We start from the raw sequence: 26,180 nt of genomic DNA, 5'->3' as shown, positions 1-26,180 counted from the left end.
GAACTTTCCAGGCTCTGCTGTATAACAGTGACAGCAGGGCAAGCTTTTTTCTGTTCCGTTCGTTGTGCTGAGGACTCCCCTTCTGTCCCGGCATGGGGCATACATTGGTGACAAGTGCTGTACCCTATCAGATGGCCTGTCTGCTACATTGATTTATTTCCATACACTGAACTACTTCTTTTCCAGTCTAGAGTTATTTTCCTTTTCCTTTTACATCTAATAAACTGAATTCACAGGGAGTTGATCAGCTTGGGTTCCTTTCCATTCATAGATCTCTGGGGGGGGGGGGGGAAGCAGACTGGCATGTCCATTGAACCCAGGGAACTTTCTTTCTGGCTTCTTTCTTTCCCTGATCATTTTCCCGCACCCGGTCCAGGAAGCTGTCGGCTCTTAGAGTGCATCATCTGCTCACTACACACATTAATTCTCCTGGCAACAGTCCTGCCCAGAGCCTGCTTGTTTGTAGCAGTGCCAGCAGCTTGCTGGGTGACATTGTAGACTCTTCCAGTTTTACCATGGTAACTTTTGTGGGGTGTTCCTTTTTGAGCACTTCCATCCCTTTGATGTCTACACTGCCCCCCCTTTTTGTACATCCCCGTGTATGTGGCCAAGGGAGCAACTCTGGGTTTCCTGAAAGGCCTGGAGAACAAGCATTAGTGTCTGCCGCCTTTCCCTTTCCTTTGTGTTTGACATTTTAGCAAACGACTGGAAGATGGAGGCTCCGGCCAATAGCTGAAAATATATTTCCTCTCTTCTGAAACAAGCGGCGCCTGTGATGTGCAGGCTGGCTTCAGATTCCCGAGGCTGCCCTGCCTCTGCCGTCTCAGAGCAGCCAGTGCCACAGTCAGTTTTACACTATTCGACTTGTTTTGGTTTAAGACATGATCTCACTCTAGACCAGGCTGCCCTGGAACTTTCCACAGTCTCTCCTGCCTCAGCCTCCCAGGTGCTGGGATCGCAAGGCTGAGTTACCCACAGCTGGCTTTCAGGGTTAGACAGTTTTTACTCCCCGAAAAAGACCTTCCTCATACTGGTTCTCCTCCTCTTCCCAGTTCCAGTCCACAGAGTGAGGAGTTAGCCATTCTGGACATTTTATGTAAGTGGGGGCACACACACACACACACGCACACACACACACACACTCTGCTGAACTTGGGAAAACATGTCATATGTTAAAAGCATCACACTGCGAACACACCTGACACTGGCTTCCCTGAGCATCACAGTGTAACCACACCAGAAGGCAGAGTTTTGGTTGTGTGCTCCTGTGAGTGCAGGGCTGACCCAGAGCCCCACGCATGAGAGAATCCTGCTGTATACCACCAGTCTGAGAAAAGGTTAATATTCAAAATGTGAATTCCACTTTCTGCAGAATGCCTGTCATGTTGACACTATCACAAAGTCAGAATGGCCCTCGGGTGTGGTCCTTTGTGACTGATTGCAGAATGGAGACACATCTGCCATCTCTGTTTCTGACCAAAGAGTAGCCCATCATATGGAACCAGCATTTATTGGTCCAGGGAGGTGGCTTTGTGATTGAGAGCACTGTCTGCTTTTACACAGGACCAGATTGGATTCCCAGCACCCGGATGGCGGCCCACACCTGTCCATAACTCCAGTTCCAAGACATTCAGCACTTTCTGGCCTCTGTAGGCACCAGGCATGCACATGGTACAGATACATCCCCACAGGCAAAACATTCACACATAAAGTACAAATAGTGTAAAAATTCAAAACATTAAAAACTCACAAAATATGTGCCCTGGTATATGTGTGTAGGTCAGAGGACAGCCGGGGGAGTTGGTTCTCTCTACTGCATGCTCTCAGCAAGCACCGAGCCATCTTCTGGCCCCATTTCTGCTCTGTGTGTGTAGTGTATATGTGTATATACATATACACTTGGTATCCTCTGCTCTGGCACTCACCACCTTAATCCCTTGGGACAGCCTCTCTTATTGAACCGGACCTTGTTGGGTTTTGGTAAGGCTAGCAACCAACACAACCTAGCCATCCTCCTGCCTCTGCATCCTGTCCTCCCCACTGTTAGGTTACAGGAACATGAAGCAATACTTGACATTGTTGGAGAATCTATACTCTGCTTAGCCCTGAGCCGTCTCCCCAGACCACTTCTCTTACTTGAGTATTAAGGGTAGTGTTCCTGTGGACATATGTATGTGTGTATGTGGAATGTGTTTTTCCATACACACACACACACACACACTTAAATCTTATTTATTGTCTTTTGGTTTTGTTTTGTTGTTGTTGTTTTGTTTTTAAGACAGCTCTCTGGCTGTCTTGGAACTTGGTCTGTAGACCAGGCTAGCCCTGAACTCAAGAGATCCGCTTGCTTCTGCCTCCCAAGTGCTGGGATTAAAGATGTGCACCACCACCACCACCCAGTTCTCAGAAATCTTTTAAGGAGCAGGACTTGGGGAATGTTGGCTCCCATAAGAAGGGATTGAATGGACTCAGGAGAAATGGAAGCTACCAATGGGTGCTTGGAGCGCGAGAGAGTGTTTTGGCTATGTTGATAAATATCAGCCTATGGAACTTGAGTGTTTGGAGGCCGGGCATCCCTTACGACAGCCTTTGCTGGCAAAGATATCTTGCTACTGCCATAAATGCTAAGGCAGTGGTGCCCTGGGACACTGTTGCAGGCGCCTTCCTGCCAGGCATGACCTGTGGATCACTTGGGCCCAGCCCAGTGCCCCAGCCTGCGTCAGCAGATGCCACCTCCAAGGCTCCCCTGGGAGAGACTCATCTACCTTCCTCCCAATGTGGTGGCCCCATGATTCATTGTCACCCTGGACTTCCTGCCTGCTGGGACACTTTAACCTTGCCCTGACCTTTTTCCTTCTGCCTCGTTTCAGGTGAATACATCAAGACTTGGAGGCCCCGGTACTTCCTTCTGAAGAGTGATGGCTCTTTCATCGGGTATAAGGAGAGACCTGAGGCTCCTGACCAGACCTTACCCCCCCTGAACAATTTCTCTGTAGCAGGTGTGTTTCAGGGGAAAGAGGCTGGAGTTCATAGTTCACAGCTTTGCTGGCAGGTGTTGGGGGCATGTGGGATACAGTTATGCTCAAGCAGAACCTGTCTTAGGCCTGTTCATCCTCAGAACTGGCTTCTACCCTTTCTTGCCGTTGCTCCTTGTCAGTGGGCCTTTTCTTTCTGGGGATAGTGAGAAGTCATCACTTTTCTGCCTACCCTACCCCTTCAGACTCTGCGCTTCTAGCTGGTACCCTGTCTGCTCTGTTAACCAAGTTGTCCCTCCTCTCTCTGCCGCTCTAGCCAATAAGTGTTAGCATCCCACTGAGCTGCTCCAGGGCTCACCAATGTCCCCAGTTCCCGCTGTGGCACCTCCTCTAGTGTCCTTTCTTTTTCCTTTCTTTCTTTTCTTTTTTTCTTTCTTTCTTTTTTGTTTTGTTTTCCTAAACAGGGTTTCTCTGTGTCCTGGAACTCACTCTGTAGACCAGGTTGGCCTTGAACTCACAGAGATCCACCTGCCTCTGTCTCCTGAGTGCTGGGATTAAAGGCGTGTCCAGCCCAGCTAACCAGCAAGACAAGCCACGAATCCCATTGTGTTCCTGTCTTCTTCCTTCACTGCGGACCTCATACCCATACCATGTCCTTGTCATGCCTCTGAGAATGTTTCATAAACTCTCAGCCTCCATCGCCCCAGGCCCCTCCTCCCGAGGGCCTTGCTGCAGCTTCTGCCTGTCCCTCCAGCTTTCCCTCCTGCAGACGCCAGAACCCAGCCTAGTGCCCTCCCCTTCTGCAGGAAGCCTTTTTCTGGTGCTGTCTTCCTGTACCCATGGCTCTGGCACATCTGTTAGCAACTACAGCTTCTCACTTGAGCTGCCAGCAACTTCTTAAAATTTTTTCGTGGGTGGCCTCTAGAACTCCATCCTCGCCATTATCCTAGGCTAGACTCCCTGTCCCCTCCCCCACCATTTTCTCTTTCTTCCTGTCTGCATCTCTGTCTCATCTGTTTTGCTAGGTCTCAGGCAGTGACTGGGTCTGGCTCTAGATGCTTCTTCCTCCCTGTAGCCCAGTGCCCTTCCCTCCCCGCCCTGCCCTGCTCCTTCATAGCCCATTTTCCCCATTAATTATCTGCTGTGGGCTCTGGCCTTCAAGAGGGACCTGCCTCCCTTCCTCCACATCCCTCTCATGGTTCCCTGTGTTCCCAAGGAGAGTCCGGATTCCTCGCTATGATTTCTGAGGCTCTGCCTGATCAGCTTGACCCAGCTCTCCGGACTTGAGGCTTTTGTCCCCTGTGGTCTGCCTTGCAGTGCACTCTGTCTCACTAACTTGGCCCCCTTGCCTTCTGGGCTCAGCTCAGAGATGCTCCAGCATCAAGAAAGCCCTCCCTAAGGCTCCAGGCTGGGTTAGCCACTTCCTGTATCCTCTCCTATTTGGCCGTGACTCCTGAGTTATTGCTGGTAGTTGTTCCTTCAGTGTTTGGCAGGAGAAATGCCTTTCTGGACTGCAGAATAAGTTCAAGGCCAGCCTGAATAACTTAGTGTAAGACCCTTTTGACAAGAGAAAAGGAAGCTAGAGTCCTTGCTCAGTGACAGAGCCTTTGCCTGGTATGCATTAGGACCTGAGTTTCATCCTTAGGACTTATAAGAACTCAGTGAAACCAAGAAAGTAAGAAACCATGGGGAGGGGAGTGTTTGGTGAAAGAAAGCCTCACTGTCACGTGCCTTAGAGGACTGGAACAGGCCTATCTAGTCCCTGGCATCATCTCTGGTATGGGGTTGGCACACAAAAGATGGCTTGGAGAATTTGGTCTTTAGGCAGCAGGCCCATCCCTCACTCTTTCCTGCCTCTACCCCCCAGAATGCCAGCTGATGAAGACTGAGAGGCCACGGCCTAACACCTTTGTCATACGCTGCCTGCAGTGGACCACAGTCATCGAGAGGACCTTCCATGTAGACTCTCCAGATGAGAGGTGAGTCTGCTCCTCGGTGTGGCTGACCTCTGAGAGTGGACGGCCTGGGGTGAAGGCAAGAGATGTACATGGACAGAATCCTTTTGGATGCTATGAAAGAAACCTTTACCTGGAGCCCTCCTGGCTTGGGGGGGGGGGGGGTCTTCCCAGCTGGAGCTGAGAGGAGCTGGGTTACTCGGTCTAAAGACCCTACTCTGCATCTATCTTCAGACTCTGGGAACATAGCAGAGCCCTGGGAAAAACTGGGGTTCTTCCCTGTTCATGACCTGGAGATTTGCCAGCTGCAGGCTCAGTTAAAAAGGTCAGTGTAGGGGCTAGAGATGTAGCTCAGTTGTTAAAGAGTCTAGCCTAGCATGTATGAGGCTTTGGATTCAATTCTCCGGTACCACATCGACTTGGCATGGTGGCCCATCCCTATAATACCATCACTGGGGAGACAGGAGGTTCACCTTTGGCCTCAGAGGAACTGCAAGGCCAGCATAGTGGACATGATCTTGTCTTAAAAAAAAAAAACAAATTGGAGCCAAGTGTAATGGTGTATGCTCATAATCTCAGTACTTGGCAAACTGAGGCAGGAGAAATGCAGTTCTAGGGCCTCTCTAGGCGACAGAGTGAGACCAAGGCCAGTGTGAATAGCGTCATCTGTGATCCCCAAGCCCTGCAGCTTGCCATTTCTTTGTGCCCTTGAGGAACAAGTAGAGACTGTGGCAGCCTGTGTCCAGAGGGTGCAGTGCACCACTGTGCTCTTACTGCGTTTAGTGGCCACACAGTGTGTCTTGGGAACCTTTCTAACGGTATAGCGTGGCTCTTACTCCCGCCATGTTCTTCCACGGGTGTCCCGCAGTTTATTTAGCAAGTTGGTTCACGTGGATTCAGTTCCAGTCCACAGGGTGCATTCTTAGGGGTATGACTGAGGCTTCCAGGAGTATGCATTTCTAACTAATTTTGAGATGTTTTCTGTCAGGCGACGTCAAACGCTTGGAGTCTTAGCTGCCTGAACAGGATTAGGTTTTCTCTGTGGACGAGTTTGCCCTTGAGGAGTGTCTGTTTCTGAACGGTCTGTTCAGTGCTTTATCTTATGTCTGTGGAATAGACAGCTCCTCCAGTGTGGCAAATGTTCTTCCTCCCACTTTGTCCCCTTGACTTTGCTCCGAGGAACCCTCCTTGCTCGTTCCCTGGGGCAGAGCTTCTGCTGTACCTGTGTGAGCTCTGAAGCCGGCTGTCCTGGCCTACCTACTCCGTGTACATCCCAGGGGAGAGCCCAGCTGTGGGGACCCATTGGGCATTTCAGGTGTGGCAGGGGAGGAATACAATGTTTTGGCTTTCTTTCCTTTCCTTTTTTTTTTTAAGTGGGAACTTGTGTAGCGCAGATTGGCCTTGAATTGATGTGTAACCAAGACTTGTCTTCTTTTGATCCTCCTGCCTCTGCCTCCCGTTTGGATTACAGGGTGTGTCAGCAAAACTGGTGACTTTGCTGTGGGTGTAGCTATTATCTGCCCTCTTGGACAGTGTTGTTGTAGAGCCTGCATAAAACAATATCACAAGATGCTACCACAATATATATACCATAATTATTGTTGCATATCTCCCCAAGTTAAAAATATACTTGCCTCACCACAGGGAACAGAATGATCAACGCAGGCCAGCTGAGGTGTTACTCAGTTGAAAACTGGGGACCAAATATGGGCTGTGAGCAACAGCAGGCCTAGACTAATAGGTGCTGGTTCACTGGTGTTGTTTTGGTGCGTTTTGAAGGATGGCTCTGGGGACAGGAAAGAGAGCAGTCCCGGGGAGTGCAGAGTGTATGCAGAGGCCGGGGAGGGAGGCAGCTCCTGTGCTCAGGGACCTCAGGGAAGACTGTTTGGAAGGGGGAGTAGAGGCTCTCAAAGCTGGCAGTCCAGCCAGAGCTTTGGCCCTCACTGGAGATCCCTGCAGGGCTTGGCAGGCTCTTAATAAACTGGGGTTTGTCACAGGGTTGTTAGGAGATTCGGAGGATGATAAACAGGAAGCCTGGGGCAGCAGTACCTGGCACCAGCGGGTAAGGCCTGGGAGAGGGCATCAGCTCCTGGCCAGTGAGCTCTTATTTCCGCTTTTTACAAGACAGCTTGTCCTCAGTAGTCTAGAGTTGTATGCTAAGAAGAGGGCATGCTAAGCTTAGAATGAAGGTTGGCTTCTTATTCTTTATCTCCTTAGCACCCTCCGCTGATGGAGACGAAGGCTTCTGGGTTGGCCCTGACCTAAAGACCAAGATCTAGATTCCAAAGGGAGACAGACAGAGCAAGAGAGTGGTCCCTCCACTGTGGAGAGGGCCCATGCTGTCCTCACTGCCTTAGTCACATAGGCCCAAGCTTGCTTGCTGCCCTGATTGTGCGTGCGGGGACTGCAGGGTGGGAAGACAGGAAGCACTGCTGGGTAGATGCTGCCCAGATGCTCTCTCTCTCAGTGCTGGCTTCAGGGTGTTTGTCGGCCTCCCCAGGAAGCTGGGACCTAGTGGCCGGTCTGCCAATTCTGCCAGCATTTTCCTTGGTTCTCTTCCTTCTTGTTTTTTTTTTTTTTTTTTTTTTTTTTGGACAGGTTCTCACTATGTAGAACAGGTTAACCTTGTAGAGATCCACCTGCCTCTGCCTCCTGAGTGCTGGGATTAAAGGCGCGCACCGCCTGTAAAAAGGGGAGGTTTTTACTGTAGATAAGAGAGAACAGTCAGAAGCATCTGGAAGAGTCTAGAGCAGAGGAGGGAGTGATGAAGGATGGACATGAGAGAGATGGAGGGAGCCGGGACACAGAGAGAGGGACAGCAAGGTGGAGACAGAGAGACAGAGCTAAAATAGCAGGGTTAGGAGGAGGAGTAAGTCTCTGGAGAGGGAAACCCTCAGGCTGGAGGGTTAGGGTAGGGAGGAGGTGAGAAGGGCTGGGCTGGGCTGCTAGTGTGGACTTTGAAATGTGTAACAGGTAGGTGTCTGGGAGCCGGAGGGAGCCGGAGGTCGGTATGTGCTTTGGTATGCTAACAGGCACAGGATAGCTGTTTGTGCCTTCTGCCTTTTGGAATCTGGGGAAACAGGAGTTTCCTTTGGGCCTGACACCACCATGCCCGGCATGGGTCCAGCACTATAGTGCCCAGCACAGGCTGGTTTTGATGTTTCCAGTACACACCCAGGGCCTCACCTAGACTCTGTAGCCAGCTTTCGCTGCTTGTCACACCAGCTATTTTTGTTTGTTTGTTTTTCTTCAGTTTTTTTAGTTTTGTGTGTGTTGTGTGTGAGAGAGAGAAAGAGAAAGAGAGATCACTGTTCTTTCTCATATCTACAATAAAAACCTCCCCTTTTTACAGGAGGGAGGTACACTCCTTTAATCCCAGCACTCAGGAGGCAGAGGCAGGTGAATCTCTATAACCTTTTCTACATAGTGAGACCCTGTCTCAGAGACAGACCGACAGACAGACAGATGGACAGACGGACAGAATGAGAATGAATGCGCATGTGTATGCCCTGGTGAGCATGCGGAAGGCAGAGGTTTCTTATAGGAGCTGGCTCTCTCCCTCTCCCATGCAGGGCTCCATGGATTGAGCCCAGGTCATCAGCTCTAAGGCAAGCACCCTCACCTGCTGAGCCACTCCGCCTCTCTTATTGCTTTTATGTTATTTAAAGCCAGGTCTTGAATTTCTGCTTTTACCGAGTAGTGATTTACTATTCACTCTCCCTTTGCTGAATACGAATCTTAGAAATCCTAGACGCCACTGTTGTGCTGGAGGGGATGGTGCAGGGTGAGCAGCCCTAATCTGATATCAGAAGTTCTCCAAATTCAGAACTTTGTGTCCTCATGATGCTCAAAACGTCCCAGACTTTGAAGCGGCCTCTCCCTGTGTTCCTCATTCTCCCCATGCTTATAATAAGATTGTCACCCAGGCTGATGGGAGTCTAATGGGGCCCTTTGCACAGAGTGTGACAGTATTATCTCTGCAGTGGGGGGTACTTGACCAGACAGTAACGTCTCTGAGAACATTCCAGAATCCAAGGTACTCCAAAGTAAACAAATTCTGGTCCCAAGCATTTTGGGTAAGGGATACGGTCTTAGTTAAGGTTCTTATTGCTGTGAAGAGCTACCATGACCGTGGCAACCCTTACAGGGAAAACATTTAATTGGGTGGCTTACATACAGTTCAGAAGTTGAGTCCATTGCCGTGGTGGTGGTGGTGGGGGGGGGGGGACTTGGCGGCATGCAGGCACACATGGTGCCGGCTACACCTCGATCAGAAGGAAACAGGAAGTAGTCTGAGATCCTATATCTTTCAGGCAACAGGAAATGGTCTATGTCACTGAGCTAAGCTTAAGCAAAAGAGACCTCAGAGCCTCCCCCCCCCACAGTGACGCACTTCCTTCAGTAAGGGCACACCTCCCAATAGTGCCGCTCTCCCTGAGCTTATGGGGGCCATTTCCATTCAAACTGCCACAGACACTTAACATGTAATGTGTATGTACTAACCTTTTGCATATCTGTGCAAACTTGAGTTTTCCTAGTTTTCTTCTGTGTGTGTGTGTGTGTGTGTGTGTGTGTGTGTGTGTGTGTGAACGCACACGTTCTCCACGTTGTTCTCCACGTTACTTTCTAAGACAGGACCTCTCAGTGAACCTGGAGCTGGGTGTTTCTGCTAGACTGGCTGGCCAGTGTCCCTTGGCCTGGGTTACAGGCGCCTGGCTTTTATGGCAGTGCTAGGGATCTACACTCAGGGTCTTATGCTTAGACAGGGTTTCAGCCACCTGCTCCTGCCTGACAACGCTGTTTTTAACCCTGGACTCACCCTAGGTACACACTGTGTTTTTGCCTTACTCTAATTTAGTTTTTGTCTTTCTTTTTCCCCTCAAGACATTGATGTTCTTGACAAGGCAAGCTAGATGCTTCGTGGACCACTGCCTCAATCTGAATGGCTCTTCTTACTTCCCTTGTTTGCCTTTGTTGATCCTCTAAACCAGAGGTCATGGTTTCAGTAGGGTTGACAGCCACAGCTCTGCTGCTTGCTGGTATGGCAGATCAGGTTATGTTGGAGTGCAGCCAGTCACGTGTGTAAGAATCGTCTGTGGTCAGCAGAGTGGATTAGGCACGTGGCTAGGAAAGCCTGGGGACGAACTCCCTACCCCTTCCCAGAGCTTGCAGGCCCCTGGTCGTGATGGGAATGGTCAGCAGTGTACTGGGTTGGTGTGATCTTCATTACCGGGTCTGTTCTCAATCGCAGCGGGACCTGCAGCTTCTGAAGGAGACAAATGTGTGAAGGAGGTGGACTGTTGAGGCCACGTTGGCTAGCAAGCAGCAGAGTGGAGGCCCAGGCCTGGCTCCCAGCTCCCCAGCCAGTGCAGTGTGCTGCTCTGAGCTCTGTCCAGTGCTGCTTGAGTAAGCATGGCTTCTCAGATGCTTGGCCCAGGTGAATGATGAAGAGGTTCAGCAAAGTCCCATAGAAGGAGGTGTGCTCCTGGGCAAGGCAGGGGTGTCGTTTGTGTCTCTGTGTTGTCCTCTCTGCTTCTGGCTGTGTCGATGGGCAAATGTCAGCCTCTGTGTCCCTCATTCTCCTCATGTGTAGAATAAGGTAGACCCAGGCTGATGAGAGCCAAGGGCTCCTTTATGTGGAGTGTGACAGGGGCTGTCTCCGCAGAGGGAGGTGGCAGTGGTGGTGTTTAGTGGGCAGGCCTGGAAAATGGCCTCCATCACAGCTTCCTAGTGAGGAGTCATTTGCTTGACTCCAGAACTCTGGGAATGGTGTCCCTTGGCCTGTGAACATTCCCAAGGGACTGTTATCCTCTCCCATCATCCTGGACCTCAGCTGGGAACAAGCCTGGGCTGTCATCAGCTTCTGTCTGGGTAGACACTCAGGTCCCTGGCACAGGGAGGAGTGGCTGTGCAACACCCACCCGCCGGGCGTGGCTTGTGACTGTGGAACTGCTACTGACTGCTGCTGTTTTCCTAGTGCTGTCTTTGATTGGCTAGGGCTTGGTTTCCCTGGGGCTCCTTTGGGGAGAGGAAGGCACTCTAGTGCCAGCTTTGGGTGGAAGCTCCCTCTGCCCCAGACACCATGTTGCAAACCCTTGAGGAGTGTCCTGGACCAGGGCCCTCACTTTTTCTCTAGAATTCTGAGTGCCGCAACCTTGCACCTTTGGCCTAGTTGGAGCCAGGTTAGTGGCTGGTCAGGAGGTGGGAGAGCCTGTTACCGCAGCCTGCCTCCTGGTACACGCTCTGTGCTCCAGCCAGGTGGATGATGTCTAGCTCGGGCCACTCCCTGTCTTCACAGCTCCCAGGAAGCTAGTGCCTTGCGGGCTGGAGCTGCCCTTTCAGCAGCCCTGTCTACGGGTGGGTGAGAGCTGGAAAGGATGAGCACGGACGGTAGAGCCACTGTCCCTACTGCTGTAGCTCTGCGTTCTGTGCCCGAAGTCGCAGAAGGAACAACCCCTTGAGTCTTGCTCTCTTCCTGTCAACGAAGGCAGTGATCACACTGTGTCTCTTAGTCTGCAGTCTGTTTTTGCCACGGGAGTCTCAGATCTCTGTGTGTGAAAGACTGTAAGAATCCTAGCTCGTAGATCTGTGGTTTTCAGTTCACCGTCATAATTCTAAGGAGTGTTTAAAAACACTGTAGCCAGGCGTGGTGGCACACACCTTTAATCCAGCACTCAGGAAGCAGAGGCAGGGGGATCTCTGTGAGTTCGAGGCCAGCCTGGTCTACAGAGCAGTTTTCAGAACAGCCAGGGCTACGTGGTAAAACCTATCTAAAAAAAGCAAAACAAACCTTTTTTGTTTTTTGTTTGTTTTTTCAAGACCAGGTTCACTATGTAATAGCCTCGGCTGTCCTGGAACTCACACGGTAGAACAGGTCTCAAAGTTAGCACCTGTCTCTATCTTCCAAGTGTTGGAATCAAAGGTGTGTACCACCATCCCCAACACAACCTACTTCTCAAAAATTCCATTTACACGGGCCATAAAGATGGCTCAGCTGTTAAAGGCTAGGCTCACAAACAAAGAAATTTCCACCTGCACATACACACCACATGTGTGGATATCAGAGGGCAGCTTATGGGAGTCTGTTCTCTCCTTCCGCTGTGTGACTCCTGGTTTGAAGTCAGGTAATCAGTCAGCTTGGTGGCAGGAGCCTTCATCCCGTGAGCCATCTTGCCAGTTTCAAAGTGAGCATTTGATTTTAAGACATGTAAGTAAACAAGTCTGGTCATATAAAGCAGATCATAGCATGTGTCATCGTCCTGTGTCTATAGCCACTCTGTTTTCTGTATTTTGGAAAACAAGAGAATTAATATAGGGTTGGGTTTCAGGCTGTGACATACCCAAGGGGGCACAGGTTAAACCCTTGAGAAATGCTGACTGGAGTGTTAACTAGGAGGGAAGAGGCTGGTACCGCCTGCCTGCCTGGGTGTGCACTGGCCTCACTGTGTAGAGGCCATGGGTCTTGTGGCCACCTGGACCTTTCATACCTACCAAGCACTCAAACATGCCCTAGAAGGTGCTAGAAGCATGGCCCATAAAAGTGGGGGGAAGCTGGGCAGTACTTGAAGGGTTCAGGCCAGGTGTTCTGAAGTTCTAGGCTCAGCCAGATGGCAGCAGCAGTGTATAACTTTAGTCCCAGCACTCAGGAGGCACAAAGGCTGGTGGATCTCTGAATTCGAGGCCAGCCTGGTGTAGAGCAAGTTCTAGAACAGCCAGGGCCACACAGAGAAACCCTGTCTCAAAACAAACAAACAAACAAACAAACAAACCAAAAAAGAGTTCTAGGCTCTATAGCAAGATTCCATCTCAGAAAAATAAAGAGCAGATGCCAGTCCCTGTCTTGTGGGGTTTGGGGGCCTCTAGTCTCTTGGGTGGGGAGGAGCAGTGTGCCAATACTTGTCTGTGCACCTGTCCCAGAGCACGCGTGCAGTTGACACCTCTCACAAAGTGTGACCTCACAGGTAGAAGGTCAGTTGGAGAAGGCAGAACCCTCCAGACTGTAACAGGAATCTCTCAGCTTTGCCCCTGCTTGCTTCAGCAAGCCTGCACTTGAGCAGGAACTCCCTTGCCTGGGAGCCCTGGGGAAGGCCACAGGGCATCCGAGAGTCCAGTGACCAGGCTTGGAGCAAACTTGCTGAGTTTTTCTTGCATCTGGTCTTGTTTGTGCTAGGAAGGAGCCCATGCCTCGGGCATGCTGGACAGGTCCTCTGCCACTGACCCACATTCCCGTAGTCTGAGTTTCCTCTTCGGTGATGTGGGGAGCACGCTAGTAGGTGCTCTGCATTTATTAGAGGCTGTCTGCTGGTCCCCTGCTTCCCAGTTCCCCTTCCTGGGGACAACCAGGGCTTCAGAGTCAGGCCTCCCCCAAGTGTTGCAACAATGTTTGTGCCTTCTGAGTCCCGTGTGGGACGAGCATTGTCTAACTCCCAGCACAGAGCGCCACACTGCTGCCTGTCGTTTCTTCACGTAGGCTGCTTCAGGTCACCCCAGTGCTGTCTTTGAGCTGCAGAGCTGCAGAGCGTCTCTCCACATACACACTCAGGCCTGTTCTGTGCGCCCAGCAGCCTTGCTCCATTGTTGCTGGATGCCACCTTCTGGAAGACATGCTGTTGTTGTAGATAACACTAAGAAGTGACAGTGCCCAGTTGGATCAAGACAAGTTGCTCTCTGTAAGACCCAGCTTGGATCATTGTGCACTCTGGGACTCATGGGAACAGACATGGCTCTCCCTGATACCCATGGAAACCGCAGGACAGCCCAACAGGCTAGGCCAGGGCTCGGATTTGTCCCTCTCTGTGTGATCTTGCTAGAGGTCTCCATGCCACCAGAGTGGCAGGGCTTCTGCAGGATACTTTGAGGATGTCATGGAGCTCTCAGCCTCTTCTTGGCTCTGGAAGAGCTGCCTGCTGTCAGTGAACACTCTTGCTTTAGTGAGGCCCTTTTCTAGACAGGAGCAAAGTGCACAGAGGCTCAGGCCACCTGCAATTGCTGTATTGCCAGGTCAAAACGAAGGGTGTAAGGCCAGGCAGTGGTGGCGCGCACCTTTAATCCCAGCAATCGGGAGGCAGAGGCAGGCGGATCTCTGTGAGTTCGAGACCAGCCTGGTTTACAGAGTGAGTTCTACGACAAACTCCAAAGCTAAACAGAAACACTGTATAGAAAAAAAGGATGTGGACAACTGAGTGTTATGCAGCCCTGTGTGTGCATGCGCTCTCTGGTCACCTGCACTACGTCACAAAAAGAATGCTTTGTGAAGACCAAGACAGCAGCCTGTACTCAGGAGTGCCAGCCCCCATCTGCCGGGGCTGACTCCCTCACCACCAGCGCCTTTTCTGTGGGCCTGGCTGGGCACCTGGGGCCCCTGCTGGCCAGCTCTTGCCTCCTAAGATCTTTGGCTGCTTTGGCTCCTGAGGCTTCCTTTTCCTTCTGCTTTCTCTCCACAGAACACGAGAAACCTGTAAGCCTGAGCTTTCCCCTTGCTCTGAAGCAGGTCAACTTACTCTGGTTGTCCTTCCCCAGGGCTCTTAGTCTCAAGGGCCTCAGACAAAGTGTTCTCCCTCTTTTGATCATCTCAGTGCTACCTGACTTCAGGGTCCCTCCAGACCAGTGCACCTCCGAAGATCTCTCCGCAGCCTGAGCCCTTGTGGCTTTAGTTAAGACCCATCATTTGGAAGCCTTGGATCTCAGCAAGTGCTGAAAGGGGCTTGGTCACCTGCTCACCCTTTGTGGAAGTGAGCTGTGGCTGAGCAGGGAGGATTTCTCGGATATGTGTGTTCCGTGCAGGGAAGAGTGGATGCGGACTATCCAGATGGTCGCCAACAGCCTGAAGCACCGGGACCCAGGTGACCGTGCCATAGAGTCCACATGTGGCTCACCCAGTGACTCTGCCCCATCCGAGATGATGGAAGTGGCTGTCAGCAAGGCGCGCACCAAAGTGGTGAGTGCTGGTGGCAGGTGGCCAGGGGCTGGGCCATAGCAGCCCGCCTGCCTGGGTTTCCACACAATGTACACAGGGCTCCAGCAAGGGTCTTCATGGCTTCCCGGTGTAGGGTGGCTTCTGGTTATGGATGCTGTTGTTGACCGCCCTGTGCCCCTGAGGTGAGAGCCAGTGCCAGGGCAAACTTCTCCAGATCTGTTGGGGACGTCGGGAGGCTCGTGGTGGGAAAGCCTAGGCCTGCCTGCAGCTTCAGCACCTAGAGCTGCCATCACCCTCAACCCTAGCCACCCATGAAGCTCTTGGGCCATAGCATCTTTTGGGTTTCTTCTTCCTTGTTAAAATTTTGTCCCACAGACCAAGTACAAACACCAAAGGCTGTGTCTTCTCCCTACCCACAGACCATGAATGACTTCGATTATCTCAAACTCCTTGGAAAGGGCACCTTCGGCAAAGTCATCCTAGTGCGGGAGAAGGCCACTGGCCGCTATTATGCCATGAAGATTCTGAGGAAGGAGGTCATCATTGCCAAGGTGGGCCACCGTAGGCTAGCGCAAGGAAACTTGGTTAGACCTGATTGGCTTTAGTTGTGGTTTGTGAAGTAGGGCAGCCTCAGTTCTGTAAAGAGTGCTCCCACAGGCCAGGACAGAGCAATACAGTTCAGAAGGCAACAACAGAAAGGACCCTGAACACCCTGGTTAGATTATCTCAGGCCAGCTTTCACTGGGACTAAGGGCAGGGACTTTATTATCGTGCAGCCTCTCTTCAGGAAAACGGATCCTCTTTGCTCATCAAGCTGCTCCTGCCAGGGTCTGGTGCTCAGGCCTTACCAGTGGTCTGTCATGGATGCCATGGATGGGAAGGGCTCGGCAGTGGGGCACTTGACAGACATACGCCAAGCCCATTCCAGAACTAGTACCTCAAGATGACAAGAGCTGTCTTTTTTAGGAGTGAGGAGGGACGCTGAGGGCTTTTTATTCACTCTGTGCCATTCATCCATGCCCCAGTATCCTAAGAGCCCGTCTGCTGCTAGACCATGCTTGGGAGCTCTTTTGGGCTCTGAACATTTGCCCCAGCCATATGATTCCGTGCTTTTCTCTTTTGCCGAATGTCCTGTCCCAACGTCATAGGATGGCTGTGTGAGGGGAAAAGCCTGAGCCCTGGGAGGCCTGGGCCAGACTCACCAGGTGCTGTTTAGAAGCTGAGCCAGGATATATTATGGTAGGGGGCCGGAGCTCAGCGGCTGGGAGCTCGCTGGACTAGTGCAAGTTCCTGGATGTGATCCCAGCCAGAGCAGTTCTCTTGCTTTTAATTTAACATCTTTATAATAGAAAATTCCAGATACGCATACATACATATATTTTTCTCTCTCTTTTCTTCTGCGGCAGGGTTTCTTTGTGTAGTCCTGGCTGTCCTGGAACTCGCTCTGTAAGCCAGGTTGGCCTCGAACTCAGAGATCTCCCTCTGCCTCCTGAGTGCTAGAGCTAAAGGCATGAGCCGCCACACTTAACGGAAACTTCTTAAGAACGATAAACATAAATAGACTGTCTTTGTGGTTGTGATTGTTGAGGGTTACCACTATTGAGCCTTGTCTCGTTGGCTCTGCCTCATTTTCTGTGTGGGTCCCTGCACGAGAGGGAAACCTGGTTCAGCCCAACTTCGTTAGCCTGGCTCATTCAAGCTTCTGGAGTCTGACCCTGGGTGGTTTATTTTTGACATATTTAAACACAGTACAACTTTGGAAAAGGGTTTCCTTGTGACAATTAACAAAGCTTAAGGCATGACTATATCAAAACTTCTTTGCAAAGTACATGTCTTTTGTAAAGTACCTTTGACCTTTCCACAAGAATGGGTTCTACTGGCTGAGAAACAATGCTCAGGGTTAGGGTCTAGGGAGGAGGGATTTTTTTCTTCTTCAGGGTCTCTGTGTAGTTCTGGCTGTTGTAGAATTCACTCTGTAGACCAGGCTGGCCTTGAACTTAGGGATCCGCCTGTCCCTGCCTTTTGAGTGTGGCACCAGTGCCTAGTGGGAGAAAGGTTTTGTGATAAGCTTAATAGTAAAACACTTTCTCAGCGTACATGGGACCTCTTCCGTAAGGATGGGTTGGTTATATGGACTGAGTGGACTGAGAACCAATGCTCAGGATGAAGGGGATTTGGGTAAGGACTGGCTTTTTAAGACAGCATCCATTCCCAGTCTTCCGGATGGAAAACTGGTATTCACCTCCCTCCCATTGAGGCAAGCCTGTGTGCTTAACAGCTCTGCTTTCTCTGTTGCTATTTATAAGCACGTAGACCCCGTGCCCTCTACAGACTGTCTTTGTATTGGTGTTTGCCTGCGTGCATGTTGTCTATGCATGCCCAAGGAGCATAACAGAAGGCATTGGATATCCTAGAACTACAGTTAAGTTGTGAGCAGCCATGTGGGTGCCAGGAATTGAACCTGGATCCTCTGGAAGAGCAGCAAGTATTTTTAACCACTGAGCCATCTCTGTAGCCCCCTCATCTCCTTCTTTTTTCAAATCTAAGAGTATTTTCAGATATGTTCTAGCCATACCATTTCACCTATATACATTTTAAGGTTTTTTTTTTTTTAAAGATTACTTGTCTGTGTTCACTGGGGAAGTGTGTGCACATGAATGCAGTTGCCTGTGGAGGTCTGAAGAGGTGTCAGGTCCCCTGGAGTTGGAGTTGCAGGCCATTGACTAACATGGAGCTTGGGAATTGAACTTGGGTCCTCTGTAAGAAGAAACAAAACTACTTACAGATTGTTGGTAAAATTGATCCAGGGCAGGGCTTGTCAGTTTTGTCAGCACTGTTGTGGGCCATGTCCTTGCTCAGAGTGCTGCACTGTGCATTATAGGAGGCTTACAAGCATGCCCAGCTGTGATCATCAGAAACAAGCTGAGGGTCAGCACTTGTCCAGGTTGTTGAAGTAGCAACAGGAGGCATCTGGAAGCTCTCTTGGGGTCCTTCCCTTGGGCACACACCAAACTTCAGCTTGTGAGGCAGTGCCCTATCCACCCCACGTGACCACCCTGACTTTCTGACAGGGTGGGCCCAGAGAGTGTGTATCTACAAATTCTCAGGGAGGTCGATGCTGCTGGTACTGAGCAGTGCTGCTTAGATCTAGAGCCGCTTCCAGTTCCTTCTCTAAAGCTGGTTTCCCACATGGTGTGGTACCTGGGGGTGGGGGCAAGACCACACACACTGTCTTTGTTCCCCTTAGTGCTGCTGGCTGTCACAGGCTGAGGTGGACAGTGTGACTGTCACAGGCTGAGGTGGACAGTGTGGGTGTCAGTGCTGCTGGCTGTCACAGGCTGAGGTGGACAGTGTGACTGTCACAGGCTGAGGTGGACAGTGTGGGTGTCAGTGCTGCTGGCTGTCACAGGCTGAGGTAGACAGTGTGGCTGTCACAGGCTGAGGTGGACACTGGGGGGGAGGAAAGGTTCTGGTTGTTCACACCTTTCAGTTCATGGCAGAAGTATTCTGTGTCCATGGCCTTAGGCTTACGGAGACATTGCACACCATTGTAGGAGCGCGTGGCAGAGGGGCTGGGAAGTAGAGAGAGGAGGTCTGGGTTCCCAAGGGCATGCCCACAGTGATCTAATTTCCTCCCATTGGGCTCTATGTCCCCGCAGTTTTTCACTTCTGAGAGTGCAGTAGGTGGGAACCAAATCTCTAGAACACACGAGCCTTCAGGGTCCTTGACGATCCAAGCTACACTGCAGTGTTAATGGCTGGCCCAGCTTGAGGTGGTGCTGTATCAAGTGTTCACCTTGTTGCTGGAGACCACCTTGTCTGGGCTGCCATTCGGTCAGGGCCCGAGAATCCCAGTTCTGCCCCTGCCACTCATCCGCACTGTCTGTCCACAGGACGAAGTCGCCCACACAGTCACTGAGAGCCGCGTGCTACAGAACACCAGGCACCCCTTCCTTACTGTGAGTTCCCTCCCTGTCGGCCATTGGGCAGAGTTCCTTGAAAGAGAGTGAAAGCCTTGCTGTTACTATAGCACAGCTTTGGTGGAGGCCAGGGGCGCCAGGCAGAGCATCAGGACTCTGGGAAATGGTTACATGGCAGCTGTCTTTGGGAGGGAGAGGTGCCCAACCCAACTGACCAGAGTGACAAGGTGCTTTTTGGCTTTGGTTTTAAGATACCATGCCGTCATGGTGTGCCTGTTGACTCTACTGAGTAGTGGAAGGCAGCTTTGAGGCTGTGGTCTGTGACATCCCTATCCGTTGAGAGGATGAGTTAGGGATGCTGCCCTCCGAAGGCATGGTACTTGTTCACATGAGACTTTATGAGATATCTCAGTGTAGAAGACAGCCATATATAGTTTATGGTTTTTGTGGGAGAGGGGTTGGCAGGAATTGGTGAGGACCCCCTTAGGGTTCCTTGGAATACAACCCGAGAGCTTTTGTGCACTGACAGCTTGTCTGTCTTACCTTTGGAGTTGGTGCCCAGTCCATTGTCACTCTGAGCCACAGAGAATGGGGTTCGTGTGGCAGAGAGCTGAGCCCCGTGCGTGCTGTCTTACTACTGGACAAGGGGAGAGCCGATGACAGCTCTGGGTGGTCAGAGCACATTTTTCTCCCCTGGCCATGCCTGGGGTTTGAACCCCTGTGACCCACGTGGGCAGAGTGTGCCAGGTCAGTTTCTGCCCTCCAGCTGGCAGGGCCTCCTTTCTTCCTGCACCAGCGCCCTGGTTCCCTTCACAGGCCCTGAAGTACGCCTTCCAGACCCACGACCGCCTGTGCTTCGTGATGGAATATGCCAACGGGGGCGAGGTGAGCCGTGCCACCTGGGCACTTTGTGGTGGTGGGGAATAAAGATCTGAGGTGGGGGTGTTACGTGCGCCTGTGAGAGAGGTTTCCTTAAGTCATCACGCTCTACCCTGCTCCCCCGAAGCAGGTGGTACGGGATCCATTTCGAAGATGGGGGCAGGCTCGGAGGTTAAGTGAGCGGCTCGCCCGAGCTCACATTGCTGCTCTGTTGCTGGGCAGTATTCAGGGCCAGGTGCAGAGGCTGTGCGGTGTAGGCTGCCAATGCAAGGACAGATGCTCTTGGGGACACCTGAGAAGGCACACGGGCTCTGGGCCCCAGCCCCTGACTCCTGAGTCTGTACCATCATGGCTCTGTGACCGCCTGTCAGCTGTGCGCCTCTCGCTCGCTGTCACTGAGTGCAGCAGATAGATGTGTTGCTGCTCCTCGTCTCCTGTGTCACCCTCCCACACTTGTCCCCTCATACTGTCTGACCCGCCCTTGCGTTGACATGTACTGGTCACTCCTCACTCTTTAACCCTTGCTTACTTGCTTATTAATAAGTAACTAACTAGTATATTTATTTCTGTATTTGTTGGCAAAATCTCATTCAGATAGCTCAGGCTGATTTCAAACTCGTTCTCATTGTGTAGCTAAGGCTGAGCTTGGACTCTCGGTTCTCCTCTTTCTACCTACCACGTACTGAGATTACAGGTCCACACCAGCTTCATTCATTCATTCATTCATTCATTCATTCATTCATTCATTCATTCATTCATTCGAGTCTTGTGTAACCTAGGCTAGTCTCAAGCTCACCCTGTAGCCATGGCTAGCCTTGAATCCCTGCTCTGCTGCCTCAGCCTCCCCGTGCTGAGACTGTGGGCGAGGCCCCCATGCCGGGTTACATCCTTCATCCTGGTCTTCCTTAGTGTCTTCGTGTGCGGGCTTCTTTTCTAACTCGGTCCATCTTGCTGGAGCCTGTCTGTTCCCGGGCATGCCGTGGGGCTGGGGGGGCCGGGCTCGGGGCCAGTGCTGAGGCCACGCCTCCTCCCGCAGCTCTTCTTCCACCTCTCTCGAGAGCGAGTCTTCACGGAGGATCGGGCCCGATTTTATGGTGCAGAGATCGTGTCAGCTCTGGAGTATTTGCACTCCCGGGATGTGGTGTACCGTGACATCAAGGTGAGTAGGTGGATGGCCTGGGGACGAGGGTCGAGGCTGGGCTGGGCTGGGAGTGCACAGAAGGTCCCGCCCGGCTGCCCATGGGGTTGTGGGTTGGCGGCACCCAGAGCATAACTTGGCAGTGACACCACAACCAGCCATCTGCCCTTGCCTTGTGCACACCAGAAACAGGGACATGTCCTCACCCGGGAAGGTGTGCACACCCTCAGAGCACACTGCGCTTGCTGCCCTGAGCACCTGCTGCCAGAAAGTGGGCACCGCGTTCCGGGGGAACTCAGGTAGCAGGGCAGGGTACGCAGTGGCTGTGGCTGCATCCCGTGGACGGATAGGATGGACTTGTCACGGGTGGACTTGGAGCGAAGCTTGGTGGTAGAGGGTCTGCTGGGTGTGGCGTGCGCTCGATAGCCCAGCGTACCGTCCTAAGAAGACCGAGAAGAGTGGCTCATCCCTGGGCTCCTGGGTTCTTCTGGAGCCTGACCTGAAGACAGTAGGGCCTTATGAGTCTATTTTACACTCTCCTGGTGTGTGTTTTATGACTAAAAACACCTGGGTTCATGCCTGTGATTTTAATACTCAGGCTAAGGCAGGATTGCTTTGAGTTAAAAGCTAGCTTGAGCTACAGAGCAACCCTGTCTCCAAAAAATTTACCAAATTCTGAGAACATAGTACCCTCACATAGAACCTTAGGCAACTAAAGGCCAGGCCAGGCATAGAGCCACAGGCCTTTAATCCTAGCAGAGGCAGGTAGATCTCTGTGAGTTCAAGGCCATATCCAAACAAAAAAGAAACTGAAACCACAATGGATGTGCTGTGTGGCTGTCTTGTTTTCCAGCAATCCCTGGTGTGATAGCTTGCCATCCCAAGCCACCGCCTGTACAGCGGTGGTCCTCAGCCTTCCTAATGCTATAACCCTTTAATACAGCTCCCCATGTGTGGTGACCCCAACCACAACTGTTTTTGTTGCTTCTTCTAACTGTAGTTTGCTACTGTTAGGAATCATAATGTAAATATTCGAGTTTTGTGGTGGTTGTAGGTGACCCCTGTGCGGAAGTCATTCTACCCCCAAAGGGGTTTTGACCCACAGGTTGAGAACCGCTGACCTAGAGGGAAAGCCTGTGAGGGTCTGTCCCTCATATATTGGCTTTCCTTTTCTTAACAGCTGGAAAACCTCATGCTGGACAAAGATGGCCACATCAAGATCACTGACTTTGGCTTGTGCAAAGAGGGCATCAGTGATGGGGCCACCATGAAAACCTTCTGCGGTACCCCGGAGTACTTGGCGCCTGAGGTGCCTGGGGCTGGGGTCTTGGGAGTGTGCAAGCCCAGGGCGGAGGGAGCCCTGAGGGTGGACCTGCTCTAGCCTCCCTGCCTGGCCTCTTATTGCTCCTCCAGGTGCTGGAGGACAATGACTACGGGCGTGCAGTGGACTGGTGGGGGCTGGGCGTGGTCATGTACGAGATGATGTGTGGCCGCCTGCCCTTCTACAACCAGGATCACGAGCGCCTCTTCGAGCTTATCCTCATGGAGGAGATCCGCTTCCCACGAACGCTTGGGCCAGAGGCCAAGTCCCTGCTGGCTGGGCTGCTGAAGAAGGACCCTAAGCAGAGGTGTGGCCTGGCATTGTGTGGTTCATGGGCAACCCCAGTGGCCCACAGTAGGCTTTCCACACACCGCCTGTCCTGTACTTCCTGCCTATTTTATGGTCACAGGAAAACAGCCTTCTTTTGGCCGTCCTAGGTCATAAGACTGTATATGGTTGAGCCAGGGTGTGTTGTCTGCCTTGTAAGCCTGCCCTGCCGCCTTCTTTGTGGATAGCGATGCACCTACCTTGGCCCAGATGGCCTTCGCCCTGCCTCTGACCCAGCCATAAGCTCACCAAGCCTAGCGCCCATGTGAAATGTGTTTGTGGCAGAACAGTATCGTCAGAGGCTGTGCAGGGCCCTGGGCCCTGGGTCCATCGTGTCTGCCTGTGCCTTTGTGGGTGCCGGGCGGTCGGTAATGTTTGTCTCTGCCCAGGCTCGGCGGAGGTCCCAGTGACGCGAAGGAGGTCATGGAGCACAGGTTTTTCCTCAGCATCAACTGGCAGGATGTGGTACAGAGAAAGGTGAGCACTCTCGCCTGGGTGCCAGGGGCCTCAGCTGCCCACAGGTGACCTGTCCTCGTGACCCCAGCCTCCTCTCCACAGCTCCTACCACCCTTCAAGCCTCAGGTCACTTCCGAAGTGGACACTAGGTACTTCGATGATGAGTTCACAGCGCAGTCTATCACAGTCACACCCCCGGACCGCTGTGAGTGTCGGCCCACTGCCCCAGGGTCTGCATGGACGGCTGAGAGGTGGGGTCTGCCGGGGTCCTGCTGCCAGGGGGACCTAGGTCGGCTGCCTTTATTGGGTCTGGCCTGTGCGTTTCCCCTAAGATCTGCTTGCAAGGCCTGCTGTTGCTGTAAGGGTCAGGAACTATGGCTTAGTATGTCCCCGGGGTTCAGGGATGGTCCTGGTCTTAGGGCTAGAGCACTCTGTGACTGTGTTCTTGAACTGAAGCCACCCCAAGGCTGGGTACTCGGGGAGCTCTAGACTTGGGACGCCCCAAACCCTCAGAGCTTCCCTGGGATCCAGGGCTAGGGAAGGCAGAAGAGATGCCTGGCCTGGCAGTGTGGCAGCCAAGGTGCATTCCTGGCAGAAGTGGCCTGTCGGTACCTTGGAGTGCAAGGACAGGGCGGGCAGATGGAGCCTGGGAGAGTCAAGCGGAGGTGGGGTTAAGTAGGAGGGTCGGGGGTCACCTGGAAAAGTGGAGAGCTGTAGCTTGGGAACCTGTGTAAGGGTCTGTGTGCTGGGACAGCATTGTGCCAGGGCTGTGGACAGTCCCCTGACTGCAGGTGAGTATGGGTGGGAACAGACCAGAGAGGAGTCTGAACTAGACCCTGGTGATGGCGAGGCGTGGGGAGGGGAGGGCACGCAGAAGACCCAGCCTGGGCAGGAGGCCACGGCCAGCCTCTCCCCAGGGACAGGCTGCTTTCCTTCAGTGCTGTGGCTCCACCTCTGCCTCAGGCTTCTCTGTAGCCCAGTAGGGTGGAGGTGGGCAAGGCCACTGTCCCCTCGTCTCCATGGCAGCCCCATTCACCCCTACAGATGACAGCCTGGGCTCGCTGGAACTGGACCAGCGGACGCACTTCCCACAATTCTCCTACTCGGCCAGCATCCGAGAGTGAGCAGCCCTCTGCCACCACAGGACACAGCATGGCCGCCTCCCACTGCCTGGGAGGCTCTTTACAGGAAACTTTATTTTGCCTTTTGGTTTGTGTTCCCTCCCCTGTCCCCCTCACTTCCATATCCAGTTTTTTCTTCCGTTCTTACCCAGGCTTAGCGGTCCTGGCAGCCCGCTCCTCCGGCCCTCCCCTCTATTCCCAGATGAGTGCTGGGAACATGCCCAAGGATGGGCTGTTGGGAGGATGGAGAGAGGCTGTAAATGACCACCAGCCTCCAAGAGGGTGAAGTGGGAACCACGGGGTCACCTGGGTTGGCGGACAAGCCAGCAGAGGCCACATCTGGATGAGACCTGCCACCCCCAGCACCCCAGATGCCTTCTATGCTGTTATCTGGGCAGTCTATCTGCTGCCCGTCACCGGGGGCAGAAAAGCAATAATGTCCTGTGGAAGCTGAGGGATCTGGGTTTGGCTCCATGGAAAGTATCTTGGTGGGGGGCCAGGACCAGGAGCTGCCTCCTGAACCTGCCTCTTCCTCCCAAGCTGCTCTCTTGATTCTGGACAGAGCAGGAGGAACATTTGGGGGCCAGCCCTCCTGCCCACAGCCCCGTGCCTTACCAGGGCTTCCTTCTAGCCAGCCTTGCCTCCCGCTGGGCCCCAGCCCCTTTGGATGGCTCCATTTTCTGCCTAGGGCAGAAGGAAGCCAACCTTGGCTGTTACACATCTCACACCGATACAGTATTGGCTCCTTGGACTTGACTGGGGTCTGAGAGGGGACAGAGATGGGGACAGGTGTCTCTGGTACACATTGGGGTGGGGCCACCTCATCTCTAGGGCCCCTGTTCTGGAGCCTTAAGGTGAATGTGTGAGTGAGAGTCTGTGTCTGTGCTGTGGGTGCCAGTGTGCACCCTGCTCTAGCAGTGAGCATCTCGGGATCCTGGGATGCAGGTGCCCACAGCTGTGTGCAGCACATGTCTGAGTGAATGGGCTCAGGCCTCAACCCCAGCCTGAGTGTTTGATCCCATGGGGTGCAGCGGGTGCAAGCAACCCACCTGCTGCTCTGGCCATGTCCCCTATCCCCAATATCTCTGGGTGTTTGGAATTGAGTTTCCTGGTTTTACTATCCACCCCTCAGACTAGGTAAATTACGAAAAGGCAGTAGGGTGGGGGTGGGCAGGGATGTTATGGGGATCGTCTGTTTTTTCCTTTTTATGTGTGTATGTTTATTTGAGAGTTCTCTCCCATCCCTACTGGCCTTTCCTTACTTCTCATATTTGTACGGTACAGCAATAAAGACACTCATTTCAGACCAGGCCCCAGTCCACATTTCCTTAGCCACCCCTGCCCAGGAACTGGAGTACCAGTGGACCTGGCACCACCGTCTCCTGCCCTGCTGTGTTCTGAGGCCCATGGAGCTGTGGAGAAGGGACAGACGGAGCTGGGAAAGTGGGGTGGGCGGGCCCAGACTGCATCGGGAGGGGCAGTATTGAGAAGAGGGGAAGGTGGCAGGGTGGTTTGGGTCAGGTAGAGATGGGTTCAGGCCCTTAGAAGCTACCCGATTTGGGGCAGCTGGTGTCTACAAACAAGAAGCCTGTGTTTAGTGTGGCAGTAAGAGGCGCCTCTGAGCCCTAGAACAACATTTGTCTGTCTGAAACCAGGAAGCCTTAACGTCCCCAAATGCCATCATAAAATCCTGTTTCAGGAGCACTTGTCATCTACAGCAGGAACACTTCCACATTTGATTGCAGCTGCACAGACTTAGGGCTCACTCCACTGAGCCCCCTTTTATTCAGATCCCCATACGGAATTTCTGGGGCTCAGTGGGGTCTGGTGCAGATGAATTTATCCCAGATCTTACTAGAAGCAGGGGCATCTTAGGCACGGACATCTGAGATCTGGAAAGGGCTGTGGGAAAGCCGAGGCCACTTTGGACACCTGTCCCAGCTGCAGAGAAGCCATGGGTGTGGGGCCTTCTTAAGTAGGAGGGTGCCCCAGTGGCCCTAACACGGCAGGGGAAGCCTCTGCCGCTGTTACGGTGCTAGAGTGCAGGGTAGAGCGTGAGTCTGGCATTTGAAAGACCCTAAGGTTCCCAGTCTAGCATAGGAAAGGAAAAACACGTTATTCCCATGTGCCAGCCCCTCAGTTACAGATGGAACAGTTTCTTCTGTCACGTGT

At 52.5% G+C, this 26,180-nt stretch overlaps 1 protein-coding gene across 1 annotated transcript in view; it reads left to right on the top strand.

Annotated features, from left to right (window-relative positions):
• Nucleotides 1-25,317, top strand: part of Akt2 (AKT serine/threonine kinase 2) — a 47,294-nt gene extending 21,977 nt beyond the window's left edge. The window contains exons 3-14 of the mRNA XM_051207826.1: nucleotides 2,871-2,999; nucleotides 4,843-4,954; nucleotides 14,714-14,867; nucleotides 15,266-15,397; nucleotides 18,740-18,805; nucleotides 19,583-19,651; nucleotides 20,682-20,804; nucleotides 21,964-22,092; nucleotides 22,197-22,411; nucleotides 22,821-22,908; nucleotides 22,990-23,092; nucleotides 23,932-25,317. Coding sequence (XP_051063783.1) covers nucleotides 2,871-2,999; nucleotides 4,843-4,954; nucleotides 14,714-14,867; nucleotides 15,266-15,397; nucleotides 18,740-18,805; nucleotides 19,583-19,651; nucleotides 20,682-20,804; nucleotides 21,964-22,092; nucleotides 22,197-22,411; nucleotides 22,821-22,908; nucleotides 22,990-23,092; nucleotides 23,932-24,011 — 1,400 coding nt within the window. The 3' untranslated portion in view covers nucleotides 24,012-25,317. The remainder of the gene's footprint in view (nucleotides 1-2,870; nucleotides 3,000-4,842; nucleotides 4,955-14,713; nucleotides 14,868-15,265; nucleotides 15,398-18,739; nucleotides 18,806-19,582; nucleotides 19,652-20,681; nucleotides 20,805-21,963; nucleotides 22,093-22,196; nucleotides 22,412-22,820; nucleotides 22,909-22,989; nucleotides 23,093-23,931) is intronic.
• The last annotated feature ends 863 nt before the right edge of the window (nucleotides 25,318-26,180 follow it).

The sequence above is a fragment of the Phodopus roborovskii genome, unplaced genomic scaffold (genome assembly GCF_943737965.1).
Source record: "Phodopus roborovskii unplaced genomic scaffold, PHOROB, whole genome shotgun sequence".
Lineage (NCBI taxonomy): Eukaryota > Metazoa > Chordata > Mammalia > Rodentia > Cricetidae > Phodopus > Phodopus roborovskii.
This window is presented reverse-complemented; position numbering and strand designations above follow the sequence as displayed.